This window comes from Equus quagga, chromosome 5 (genome assembly GCF_021613505.1).
Source record: "Equus quagga isolate Etosha38 chromosome 5, UCLA_HA_Equagga_1.0, whole genome shotgun sequence".
Taxonomy (NCBI): domain Eukaryota; kingdom Metazoa; phylum Chordata; class Mammalia; order Perissodactyla; family Equidae; genus Equus; species Equus quagga.
In genome coordinates, this window is record NC_060271.1 from 12,844,881 (window position 1) to 12,859,027 (window position 14,147).

The 14,147-nt window shown below is 36.7% G+C and overlaps 1 protein-coding gene across 5 annotated transcripts in view; it reads left to right on the forward strand.

Annotated features, from left to right (window-relative positions):
- Window positions 1-14,147, forward strand: part of GPBP1L1 (GC-rich promoter binding protein 1 like 1) — a 52,626-nt gene that overhangs the window by 21,057 nt on the left and 17,422 nt on the right. For all 5 annotated transcript variants that reach the window (XM_046661938.1, XM_046661941.1, XM_046661939.1 and 2 more), the window contains exons 2-5: window positions 1,243-2,266; window positions 2,866-2,980; window positions 5,187-5,316; window positions 6,252-6,538. In XM_046661938.1, the coding sequence (XP_046517894.1) occupies window positions 2,921-2,980; window positions 5,187-5,316; window positions 6,252-6,538 (477 nt within the window). In that variant the 5' untranslated portion in view covers window positions 1,243-2,266; window positions 2,866-2,920. The remainder of the gene's footprint in view (window positions 1-1,242; window positions 2,267-2,865; window positions 2,981-5,186; window positions 5,317-6,251; window positions 6,539-14,147) is intronic.

Genomic DNA, 14,147 nt, shown 5'->3' on the forward strand with positions numbered 1-14,147 from the left:
CTGCCGCCCATGGATCCTTACCTTGCTTGACCTCACCTAATGGCTTTGGACAGGATTTCTTCAGGAAGAGGAGGGAGAGTGGGACTTACAAGAGAAAGTTGTTTTCTAACTTTAATACTATATGGTCAGAGAACATAGAATGTTTTATGCTTTGGAATTAATTGAGGCTTCTAACTAGTATAACTTCTAACTTCTGATAGTTTTTATAACTGTTCCATGTGTGCTGAAGGAATATATATACTCTGGATGATTATGTATATCGTAGGTATTTCAACTTATAAATTACGTTATTTAAATCTTTTACCTGACTCTCTATATGCTTGTTCTGTTAATACTCATAAGTATTACAAGTTTATAAAAAGTAGAGAACACCTGAATAGTGTCATACCCATCATTCAACTTAAGAAATAACACATTACAGATGCAATTGAAGCCCCCTGGGACCTCTTTTTGATTCCTTTCCCTTCATTTCCCCACAGAGGTATTTACTATCCTGAATTTGATGTTCTTATTCTCATCAACTTAAAACAGTAGAGCAAGGCTGCCAGTTGATTATATGAGAAATATCCACCAAACTAGAATTTACCAGCATAGAGTAGACTTGCCCACAGATGTAAGCATTCTCTTACATCAGAAAACTTTCTAGCCACTGGAAGAATGTTGGGGATTTGCCAAAGAAATATTTGTGCATCTGTTACTGCATGTCTTAAGTCAGCATTAGAGCTTAAGTCTCTTAATTAATAACTAGATATCTAAAAATATGTAAATATATATACAAAGAGTACTATGACAGATGTCTCATTTTTAAGGATCTAGCTGTGGTTAGTACTAAATAATTAGGTAGTTGATGACTGTGGTAGTAAACCAGAAAGTTAAATAGTCTCTTTGACCACCCATGGCAAGCTATTCCATGTATGAGAGAAAATCTAGATCTAACAGACTCATTAATTTGCATTTCTGAATTGCCTTTGATAGCTAATTGGAGAAATGGTTATATGAAAAAGCAAACTCTATTCAGGTGACTTTTCTAAAGTCCTTTAAAACAATTCTTAAAAGAATTGTAGCCAGTTATTTTGTTGCTATAGGTGGTGGTGACACATTAATGTCTAAATTGGACTTGAGTCTTGACTCCTAGGACCTTTATTTGATTGATCGTTTGACTGTGTCTCATTTTAGCAATTATATATAATAATGATTTTGCCTCTTGTGATACTATGTATTATTTTGTTTTTTTATTTATAGTGATTCCTGTGGCCTTTTAAATGGTTGAATAATGATGGACATGGATTCAAAATAAGTGACTTTTCTACTGAAGCAGTAGAAGATTCTTCATATCACCTTCCAGTAGCTCAATTCAATCTTCAGGAAGGAGCAGAACACGTGAAATACAGAGAACTGAGAGAAGAAAACTTCACTTTGGAACTTTCTCCTTGACTCCCCCTTAGCCCCTGTCTTTCTGCTTGTTTTAGTTTTGCTCTGAATTTATAAATAGTGAAGACCAAAGAAATAGAAGATACATTTGGGAGCTTTATACCAAGAAATTTGCCTTGAAAGCTGCTATTCTTTGGAGGGAAAAGTATATCAAGTTCCTGTCTGATTTTTTTTTTTTTAACAAGATTTCTTGTGTCCTTAGATTTTGAAGGAGAAGACAAATATAAATACCTATCTGCACACTATTTTAGCAGCTGTGTAAGAATAATGAGATTTGTAAATTAAAGGCTTTATCATGTGGATGTTTTGCCACTGGAGTTGACTCCTGAGAAGATCTTTTGTAGCTCTTTAATGTTATATTTTTGATCTATCACTTTGATGACATTATTTGCCCACACATGAGTCCACCTATTTTTCTATCTGTGACCTTGTTATGAACAGTGTTTGCACTCACTGTCCAAATATCCATGTATTATCTATTTAAGCAACATCATAGTGCCATCACCCAAGGAAGTTGAATGAGGTGAACACAGACATAGGTCTTTCCCCTTCCCCCCATTTTTTAAATGTAACAAATACTTTTTATGTTCCCCTCCCCCCTTCCCCTTTCCCCTTCCCCCTTTTGGAAACGTGTCAGGAACTAGATAGTTTAAGATGAGCAATTAAGGGGACTGAGAGAGTGAGCCACACAGAGTCTGGCTTCTTTGTGCTTCATCACAAGGCGTGCTGCTGGCCAGCCTAATTAAGCACCCTTTTAACAAGAGAACTTCGTGGGAAATCCAGCTGGCAGACTCAAGGAGTTCAGGAAACAGGACCACAGAGGTTACACTCTGGGGTAAATATGCTCCTATGCCTAACTTTGGAAGAAGACTGTGTATGTATATGTATCATGGAAAATATCTACTGCTTTCTGATGTTTAATTTTGGAGACTATCAGTAGAGTGCTTTGGAGACACCAATGGATCTCTCAGGAAAAATGACTCTAACTGGTGTTTAAGGAAATTAATGTGAACTAAATAGAAAAACTCTGGAGAGGTTGTATCACCCTTCTCTAGGAAGATCTTTTGTACTGTTTTTGCCGGAAGTAACCTGAGGACCTGAAGCAGATTAATCTCTTTTCAAGTATCTGTAACTATGTAGATGTTTATTCTTAAGGTTCTTCTGATATAACTCAAGAATTCATTAGCTTCTTTCATATAATCTTCTAGAACTATGTCACGTTTTTCTGTTTATGTTTTTTTCCATGGTCATATATTCACAGACTATTGCTTTTGTTTAGAACTTCTCTGAAGAATAGAGCCTGATAAGTAATCTGGAGAGGCTCAGAGGGCAGGTCTTTCTGTAAAGAGAGTATCGTAGAGAAATCATTGGCTCATTTACACAATGGTATCGTGTTCTTGTAAGCATAAGTGATTTGAGTTTTCTCATTTTCAGATCCTGGCCATGAGGTTGGATGCCTCACCTTGCTGAAAAGAGACACTGGACCTAAATGGCGCAGCATGACTTTGTTCCTGCTTGGCTAAATTTCTCAACACCACAGTCAGCTAAGGTACTGTTCTCCATTCCTGTAGTAACAATCCAAATACCAGTTCTTTTCATCTCCAACTGGTCTATGGCCTCTGTTTTATACTCTAGGTGTGTTTTGTATATTCAACCTTGCCTGAGGATTTCAAATGTGTTTTCATAGACGTTACCTTTATTTTAATAGTATATAAATTAATAGGCATCCAGTTCAGTGTGTGCCCTACTACTGCCAAGTGTCCCACTTTTTTCCTTACGTGCTAAGCTGTCTCATTACGTGACACACTGAAGACTTCCTGTGTAAGCTGCAGCACACTTTGGAAGTAAAACATACCTGCTAACCTGTTGTCGAGGACAAAGGGGCAGGCATAAAAGGGAAATGGTTTCTGGGGAAATGGACCTTTAGAATGTGCGCACATTTGTCTAAAGTAGTAGATGAGGAGGAAGGAAAAGGAGAGACAGTGATTGATTGACTACTACATGGATCTCATTAAATCCTAGAAATTTAAATCCTTAAATTGCTATTTTAGAGGCAATAATCTATTTAATGATTTCAGGGGAAATGTGTGTTGTGTTAGGGATAAAGACAAATGGGACAACTAGTTCATATAGAATAAAGTAGCCCTAGTCACAGTACGCAGAACAGCCTAAATTATTGATAAAGGAAATCTTTGGGAAGCTAGTAAACTTAAAAATTCTTCTCATTTTGCCAACTAATAGACAAGGGACAGAGCTGATAGGTAGTCTTAAAAAAAAATAGCCTGTCTTACCTGTATTTAAATGTGAATTTTGGGGAAGATGTTCCTCATCTATCTGCACCACAACCTTTTGCTCTCAATTTCATTTTGAATTGCCCTTGTGAAATTCCCAAGATCTCATAATTTATATAATCTGACCCAAGGCTAGGGGGTGGTAGGCCTGAAGGATTAGGTATGGGATCCAGGAAAGCATTTAAAATTAAAGTATGCTGAGGTTATATCTGCAGAGTTGTTGATTTAGCACAACGAACTAAGTGAAAAAAATTAGGAAATATTTCAGTATTTCCAGTAAAGCTGTTGTAAGCAAAGTTGTATGGTACTGGCATAAGGATAGACATATCAAGCAATGGAATATAATAGAGAATTCAAAAATAGTTCTGTACATAAAATCAGTTGATTTTTGACTAAAGTGCCAAGGTGATTCAATGTGAAAGTGATAGTCTTTTTAACATATAGTTCTAGAACTGGATATCTGTCTTGGGGGAAGGGAAAGAACCTCAACCTTTACTTCATACCACACATAAAAATTAACTCAAAGTGGATGATAACCTAAATTGCAGAGCTAAAAACCATAAAACTTAAAAGAAAGAATAGGAGAAAATCTTTGTAACCCACTAGAATGGCTAAAATAAAAAAGACTGACAATACCAAGTATTAGTGAAGTTATTAATAATAAGAAAATAGATGTAAGGATGTCTATGCCCCAACCTATAGTTTTCCTATATGCACTTGTCAAACATACTCATACTTTTCATGGCGTTTTAGACTTTGGCCTCTATCATCTGAGACTAAAGAATGTCATAGAATAAAATTAATTTGAAAAAGGAAGGGACATTAGAGACCATCTATAATAGTGGTTCTCAAACTGCCTGCTTTTAGTTGTTAACCTCAAAGACTTATTTTCCCTGACCTCTTTCCTCGAGTGTTAATGAGTAAAATGGGGATGATACCAAATTATAATAGTATTATGAGTATTAAGTAATGTTTGGAAATAAGTGTTTTACAAAACTATAAACACTCTGTGTAGTTGTTAATGGCCTAGCAAGGTGGTATTTAAACATTCCTTTCTCTTCACTTGTGGAATAATTTACAGAAATAATAAAGCTGTTGAGAATTTTTTAAAGCAAACATCTTGCTTTTCTTTTTCTGTTGCAAGATTAACTTAGTATTTTTAAGAGTAAAGTTTTGGGGCTTATTCTTTATGGATATTGACAGGATTCTTTTCCCCTCTCTCATGCAAACAACTAAGTGTTGTAACTTCGTTTTCTCCCCTTCTGGGATAAAGGAAATGAGTTAATGATTGAATGTGTAACCTAGGGCTCATCTAACTGAGAGGCCTCTGGTACCCTTATGCTCATAATGGGGGTTTCTACTGCCATTATTACTTGTTTTCTAAAAGCCTGATACAAAACTTAAGATACTGAAAGAGACTCATATCTACTTACCTGTTTACCTCTCTATACTTTATCGTCTTAGTCACCTACAGCCACCTTCGAAAAACACGGAGAGCACCTACCCCGAGGAGATGGTAGATTTGGAGTAAGCCGTCGTCGACATAATTCCTCTGATGGCTTTTTCAACAATGGACCTCTACGAACTGCAGGAGGTGAGCCATGCCCAACTTCCATGAGTCTATTTAAGCTGCTCAGGGTAAGCCCAGGCTGGGGTTGCATGTCCATAATTTTGAAATAATGGTCCTTTGTAAAAATAGTTCTCACCTAGATCCTCCAGTAGTCATTACTCAGCTACATTGGCTTTCTAACATTCTTATGTTCTCATGAGTTATTTATTCAATTGAAGAATTCATATAGAAATTACTTAAAAGAAAAAGATGTATTTTGTGATTGCTTTTTTTGGGGACTTAATCTTTTATTTACGAAGTCTCCTGGGGGCTGGCCCTGTGGCCGAGTGGTTAAATTCACGCACTCTGCTTCGGTGGCCCAGGGTTTTGCTGGTTTGGATCCTGGGTGTGGACATAGCACCGTTCATCAAGCCATGCTGAGGCGGCATCCCACATAGCACAATCAGAAGGACCCACAACTACAATATACAACTATGTACTGGTGGGCTTTGGGGGGAAGACGAAGAAGAAGAAAAAGATTGGCAACAGATCTTAGCTCAGGTGCCAATCTTAAAAAAAACAATAGGGGCCAGTACCATGGCCGAGTGGGTAAATTTGCGCACTCTGCTGCGGCAGCCTGGGGTTTTGCTGGTCCGGATCCCAAGCACAGACATGGCACCGCTCATCAGGCCATGCTGAAGTGGCGTCCCACATAGCACAACCGGAGGCACTCACAACTGGAATATACATCTGTGTACCAGGGGGCTTAGGTGAGAAGCAAAAAAAAAAAAAAAAGATTGGCAACAGATGTTAGCTCAGGTGCCAATCTAAAAAGAATAAAAATTAAAAAAAAAAAAAGTCCCCTGAAGGGCCTTTCAGCAGTACCATACATAAACCAGATCAGGAAGCATCTGGCCCAATTGTTTCTGAATTTCCAGGAAGCACACAATCTAATGTGCTACTTTGCCTTACTATTCTAGATTCCTGGCACCAGCCCTCCCTGTTCCGCCATGATTCTGTGGACTCTGGTGTCTCTAAGGGAGCACATGCTGGAATCACAGGGAACCTGTCTGGTTGGCATGGCTCTTCCCGAGGTCATGATGGCATGAGCCAGCGTAGTGGCGGTGGCATAGGAAACCATCGCCACTGGAATGGCAGCTTCCACTCCCGGAAAGGCTGTGCCTTTCAGGAAAAGCCATCTACAGAGATTAGGGAAGAAAAGAAAGAAGACAAGGTGGAAAAGTTGCAGTTTGAAGAGGAAGACTTTGTAAGTATGAAGGGTTAGATGTGTAGTTAAAACCTAACAAATAATGTCTTAAATATAAGACCCTGTTAGTAATGAGAACATTTCAGGAATTACTAAAAAGGGAGTCCTTAAGTTTAGATTTTTGTTTTTAGAGGGAGAGAGTTGATAGTATGAAGATGATGACCAAAATTCCTATGTAACTTTTAGCAAATTTTCATGTTTTTCGTCTTTATGCCTTTGAAACTTTAAAAAAAAATCTTTAATTTCCCTTAAGTTTTATAAGGTTCAATGTTCAAATATAATTATGTAGTCTTGCATGTTAAATGTCTTTCTCCAACTATCATAAGAGGTTTTTTCTCTTGATTTTACCCACTTATATAAAAAAATTGTGATAAATTATAAATATGCAGTCAGGAGTATTTTAGCTATTGTCTATATATTCAGTAGCCACATCCCTGGTGGTCTAGTGGTTAAGATTCACTGCTCTTATGCTGTGGCCTGGGTTCATTTCCTGGTCAGGGAACCACACCACCTGTTGGCTGCCGTACTGTGGCAGCTGTATGTTGCTGAAAGCTGTGCCCCTAGTAATTCAAATACCAGCAGGGTCACATGGTGGACAGATTTCATTGGAGTTTCCAAACTAAAACAGACTAGGAAGGAGGACCTGGCCACCCACTTCTGAAGAACTGGCCTTGAAAACCATAGGAATAGCAGCAGAGCATTGCCTGATAAAGCACCGGAAGATGAGAGGATAGTAAAAAAGATGGGGTAGGGTTCTGCCTTACTGTATACAGGGTCACTAGAAGTTGGAATTGACTCGATGGTGCTAACAACAAAAAGATATTCAGTAAAACTTAATGCTATTGTGTGTTGAGTTAGTGCCTTTTGACCTCTAAACCAAAAGTAGAATTTTTAGTGCAACTTAAAAAAAAAAAGTTTAATATATTTTATTTAACCAAATATATCCAAATTATTATAATTTTAACATGTAATCAATATCTTAAATTATTAAGATAATGTTATATATTCTATACTTGTAGCACATCTCAATATAGACTACGCACATTCTGAGTACTCAACAACCACATGTGGCTAGTGGCTACCATATTGGGTAGTGCAGCTCTAGTTATTTTTAAGTAGCACATTAGACCAGCAGTCTCTACTGTGACAGCCATTTTAATATGTTAATAAAGCCAACTAAAGAAGAGTCAAATTTAGGCGTCAACCCCTCTTCTCCTGAGTCTAGCAAGTGTCTTGGGGGTCCTTGATTTAAATGTTATTTATCACTGTGAATTCTTACCCCCAGGCAGCTGTCCTTCAAAGCGTTAGTCTTGCAAAGGTCTGTTTTGTCCTGACATATTGAATATTTGTCCAGAATGTTCTAGATATCCAGTATTCCAGAAATTACTATGACACTAAATTATAACTTTGATTATTTATTCAATAAAATTTATAAGCAAATCCAAGAAAGACCAGTGGGAGTGATTAAGAAACAAACTCTTGGGCTAGCCTGGTGGCGCAGCAGTTAAGTTCGCACGTTCCGCTTCAGCGGCCCAGGGTTGCCAGTTCCGATCCTGGGTGCGGACATACACACCGCTTGTCCAGCCATGCTGAGGCAGGCGTCCCACATATAAAGTAGAGGAAGGTGGTCACGGATGTTAGCTTGGCTAATCTTCCTCCAAAAAAAAAAAAAAAATCTCTTTTGTTCATCACACTTTGGGAACTCGGTGAAATCCTCATTAAACCAGCAACCAAAAAAAGTTTAATTATAGTCCTATTATAAAATGAGTTTCTTTTTGTACTTTTAATCTGCATAATTAAGTAAAACCCACTGTAATTATTTATATCTGATGTGAATATTTATGTAACATACATCTTAGATTATGACCACAGCCAGTGAGCATGTAGTAAACAAGTTTATTTGGGTCTCTTTAGTAGTTTTGTTTCTTATGTGCCTTGGTAAAAAACAGTTTGTAACAAATAAGAAGTAGTGTGGGATAAAGTGGAAGTTATTTAGAGTGCCTTTTAAACTACTCCATTATCAGTTCTGGGGCATTCCCAGTGGGAAATGAATTGACAGTGGAAAGATAAATGTCAAGGTAGCATTAGTTTCACCTAAGTGGTTTACAGGGAATTTTGCTATCAAACCTGAACAAGGTCAGTAAAGGCAAATTTAGCATTTATGTTTTTATGAAATAATTCTGAGTGTATGTAAAAGTATGGAGAAAAATAATCAAGCAGTCACGTCACCTAGCTTCGTGAAGTACTGACATTTTGCGAGATATGCCCTATACCATTCTTTTACAAAAGAGACAAGATATTACAGGTACAGTTAAAGCTTCCCTGATTGTATTCTCTTCACTTTCTCCGAGAGGTACTCACCATCTTTGATTTCAGTGTGTGTCATCCTTAAGCATGTTTTTGAGAAACTTTTACTGTATGTGTGTATCTGTAAATAGTCTATAATATCATTTTGCCTGATTTTGATCTTTATATGAATAGTATCATATTGTAATTTTCTTTTATTTGCTTAAAGTTGTTTGAGATTTATCTGTGTTGATAGATATGGCTTTAGATTAGTGGTTCTCAACCAGGAGCAACCTTGCACCCCAGGGTACATTTGGCAATATCTAGAGAAATTTGAGTTGTCATAACTGGGGGTAGTGCTATTGGCATCTAGTATGTAGAGATCAGGGATGTTGCTAAACATTCTACAATGCACAGAATAGCCCTGTAACGAAGACTTAACCAGCCCAAAATTTCTGTTGTACCGTGGTTGAGCAACCCCGCCCTATCTTTTCCACAATTGTATAGTAAATATTCTGTTGTGTGAATGTACTAGATTTATTTATCCATTTTCCTGTTGACAGACATTTAGTTTGTCAAAGATCTTGTTTTGGAGAATAAATCTAAAGGATTAGAACTGAGGTATTGTAACTAAAGAAAGAAGAGTCAAAAATGAGATTTCTGTCCAAAGTGAGTTGATGAATAATAATTAATTTGAAAAGGAAGCACAAGAGGAGCAGAATTGTAGGGAGTAGATAACAAATTCTTAGGACCAAAGAGAAGGGTGAGATCTCGAGATAGGCACATGGAAGTAGAATAATATTTGAGGTTTGTGCATGGATAGAATCACCCAAGGAGAGTAATATATACCGACAGGAGGCCTAGAGCAGATACCTGTGAAATAGCAGTAAACTGAGAAGTAATTGGTTGAAGAAGAAAGGGGTATACCAAGAAGGAATAATAAAAAATAACGAAGGTATTTTGGGACCTAATTGTTTACAGTGGGTTTTCTATGTATATTTTTTTCCATACTGTACATCATATGATTGGGAAGTTATTTTTCTGTTTTGAAATAGTATTAGTTTAATGTTATTAACAATCCTATATTGTTACCTTGGACAAGTTAAATAGCCCTGATTTTTCCTGAGTTGTTAGGTAGATAGTAATGTCTTCCTTGCAACATTGTAGTAAGGAGTGAAGATCACATATGATGAATGTGAAACATTTACAGACCTTCCCACATAGGTTTTTAAATAGTAGATATTATTAAATGTGGGCGAGAACTTTGGATTTGGCAGTTTGAGGTGACCTTTCAAAGGTTACTTTCAAAAGTGATGGGCATGGTTGAAGACTCTTCTTTGAAGAAAGAGAAGCCAAGTGTGAGGCTGGAGTTTCTAGGATTGAGAGACTTTAATATGTTTGGAACCTGAGAAGTAAGAAATTTGTAGAGAGGAAGGATTCTGAGAGGATGGCAGCAGTGTAGCAATAGTTTTTCAGTCTCCCCAAATTCTCCAGTAAAGGCAGTGCTCCCTTTAATATTAGGAGCAATGTTAAGACATTTACTCTCACCGCTTACATTTAGCATTGTACTGAAAGTCCTAGCAAGTGCAATAAGGCAAGAAAAAGAAATGAAATTGCATACAAATTCAAAGGAAGAACTAAAAGTCTACTTGTAGGTGACATGATTGTTTACATGGAAAATCCTAAGGGCTCTATAAATTACAAGCTTTTGGGATATGAGGTCAATATAAAAAAATCGTCTTATTTTTGTATACTAGCAACAAGCAGTTGGGAAATAACATTTTATAAAATGCCTAAAGTAAAGTGAGCAAAAACTGCTTAGGAATAAATTTAACAAAAGATGTGAAAGACATCTATACTGAACCTCAAAATATTGCCATGAGAGCGTAAAGATCTAAATAAAAGGAGAGAGACACCATTTTGTATGGGAAGCTTTGACTTGGAAGACTCAACAGTTAGGATATAAATTCTATAGATTCTGCACAACCCCAACCAGCATGCTTTCTTATAGAAATTGACAGAGTTATCTAAAATTTATATTGAAACACCAAAGACCTGGAATATCCAAAGCAATCTTGAAAAAGAACAAAGTTGGAGGACTTATCGTACGTACCTTGAAGACTTAGTATAAAGCTGCAGTAGTCAAGATGATGTCACATTATATGTCTGTATCCTCTACCTCATAAGCATACAAAAAAATGAATTTGAGATGGATTATAGACCTAATCCATACTAGACTTCTGAATAGACCTAGAAGCTCAAAACTATAAAGCTTTTAGAAGAAAACTTAGAATATCTTTCTGGCTTAGGGGATAGAAAAATATTTCTTTGAACACAAGAAGCAATAACAATAAAGGAAAACATTGATAAATTGATTTCATCAAAATTGAAAGCTTTCTACTTATCTCACAGACTCAGAGAAAATATTTGCAAAACATATGTCTGAAACGGGACCTATATCCATATTATGAATAATTCCGACAAATCAATTAAAAAAAAATCATGAGTAAGACTTGAATAGACACTTCACAAAGGAAGATATATGAATGGCCAATAGGCACATGAAAAAAATGATCACTGTCAGTCATAAGGGAAGTGTGGAAATTCAAATTAAGACCGCTCTGAGATACTGCTACGTACCCACCAGCATGGCTAATATTTGAAAGTATGGAAACACTAAATTTGGTGACATTTTAGAGCATTTGGAACTCTCATATATTGTTAGTAGGAATGTGAAGTAGTACAGGCATTTTGGGAAAAGGTCTGGCAGTTTTTAATAAAACTAAATATAAACCTACCCTATGACCCAGTACTTCCACTTCTAGGTATTTACTCAAGAGAATTGACAGTTGTATTTGTGTTTATTGTAATTTTATTCATAATAGTCCTGAACTGGGAGCAATTTAAATATCTGTCAACACAAGAATAGAAAAATTGTGGTGTAACCATGTAATGGACTACTTACTAAGTAATAAAAAGGAGTGACTGATACAACAACATGATGACTCTCAGTGAAGCCTTACACAAAAGGGTACATACTGTATAATTCCATTTATGTGACATTCTAGAGCAGGCAAATAATCTATGATGAGAAAGAAAATCAGAACAACGGTTGCCTGTGGGAAGTAGGGATTGACTGGGAAAGGGCATGAAGGAATTTTCTGGTTGTAGGAAGTATTTTTTATCTTTATATAAGTTGGGGAGGTGTAAGCATTTTTCGAAATTCATGAAAGAGTATACTTAGTATTTGTGCATTTCATTTTATGTAAATTTTATTTTGTTAAAAGATAGATTAACATCACCAGTCATGGGACAGCTAGATATCAGAAGCCTCCTGAGGTGATGCATGGAGGATGCACTATCACCTTTGTGAATTCCTTCCAAAAATGCATAGCTTGAGAAAACATCACACAAACTCAAATTGACGTTTCCACAAAAGATTCTACAAAAGAACTAGCCTATACTCTTTAAAAATGTTACGATCGTGAAAAAAAAGTTCCAGGTTAAAGAAAACTAAAGAGAGAGGACAGCTAAAGGTAACATGTGAACCTAGATTGGATATTAGATGAGGGAAAAAACATTATTTTTTAAACTTTGTTTTGCTACAAAAGGCATCAGTGTTGCAGTTTGAGTAAGAATTGTAGATTAGATAATAGTATTTAATAATGTTAATTTCCTGATTTTTATAATTGTACTATGATTATCTAAGAGAATATTGTTTTAAGGAAATACAAATAAAGTATTGAAGGGTAAATGGCATCCAGTCCTTCAACTTGCAAATGTTTCAGGAAAAAAGTATAGAGAATGGTGGAGCAAATGTGGTAAAATGCTGACATCAGAATTTAGATGCAAGAAGTACAGGGATTCTTTGTATTATTTTTGCAAATTTTTGTAAGTGAAATTATTTCAAAATAATAAATGAAAAAACACAAAGCAAATGGAATTGAAGAACCAAAAAACCCATGAATGTCATCTACAACAAAAAACAGTGAGGTATCACAACATTAGGGACAAACCACCAAAAGTAGCGTTAGCATTTGTGCGGGAGAAATTGAAGGAAGCAATAGGGCATCTGACAACCCCAGGATTCCCAAAAGAGCTAACACTTGTTCTAGAAAGCTCAGAGGGCTCGTTTGAAAAAGCAACTAGAAATTAGGAGTGGCTTTCCATATTCGAAAAACTAGTAAATACAGAGGTTCTGGGATGAAATATGAAGGATCTGACTGGACCAATCAGGAGAGAGAAACCACACAATTGTTTGATGAAAGGAAAGTTTATAATATGAAGAATTATTAACTATCACAGGATTGGGGTGATGAGTGATTGGGTAGTAAGAAGTAAAAAGAACTCTAAACAATATAGAAATAGCAGATAAAAGGAGCAGCCACTAATCCAAGGGCTAATTTAGAGTGACCAAGGAAGAATCCCTCATCCCCCCGTCACACTCCAGGACTGAGATCCAGACCTTTTTGAAAAGGGCTTAGCTGTGGCTCACTTAATGGCAGAGCAGTTGCTAAGGTGCTTCTCCCAGGAACAAGCTAGAAATCTGCCCACTAGAGTACCTGGTAAAGCTGTTCATGGGAGATGTCACTCTGCTACAAAACTACTCAAGTCAGAGCTCACTTGCACTGTAGTACCTGGCTTAGCAGGAAATAGAAGCTACAGGTACTTGCTGAGTAAACACCCTGGAACAGGATGGAAAAGTCTCTCCATTGCTCTCTAGTGATAAAAGTTAACATGCCAGCTTACAAAGGGAAAATTTTAAACTGCTCAGATAAATTTACGCAGCAAGCAGAAAGGATGTCTTTGGAACTAAGAGGCAATAAATATTGATAAACAGCACAAGTTCTATCATTGTTCATACTAGCGAGCTAATATTCCCTTCCAGAACAAAGCCCCTCACTGAGGACAAAATTTTGGAAATAGAATCTATGTTGAGCTACGGAGACAGAGACAATAAAGATAAAACAAAGGGAAGGTTCAGATGGGGGGGTGGGGGCAGCCAGGACATCAAAGAAAGTAAACCACTATATTTTTGAACACTCCATGGAAACAGAAGAGAGAGCTCTAAAGCATGATGTTAGAAAAGCTGTCTTGAGCCACATTCACAAAAATTAGTCATATGTAACCGACCAACGTAAAAGGGTCAAGGGAATAAGGAGCAGAATAACATCCCTACAGGGAATGCAAAGTATACCTGTGAGACATATCCACAAAACAGCTAAGAACTATAGCTGCTATTTTAAAGTTTAGCTAAATGATACCAAGAAAATAGTATAAGAACAACATAAACCAGATAATCTCAAGGTGCTAGAACTCTGGA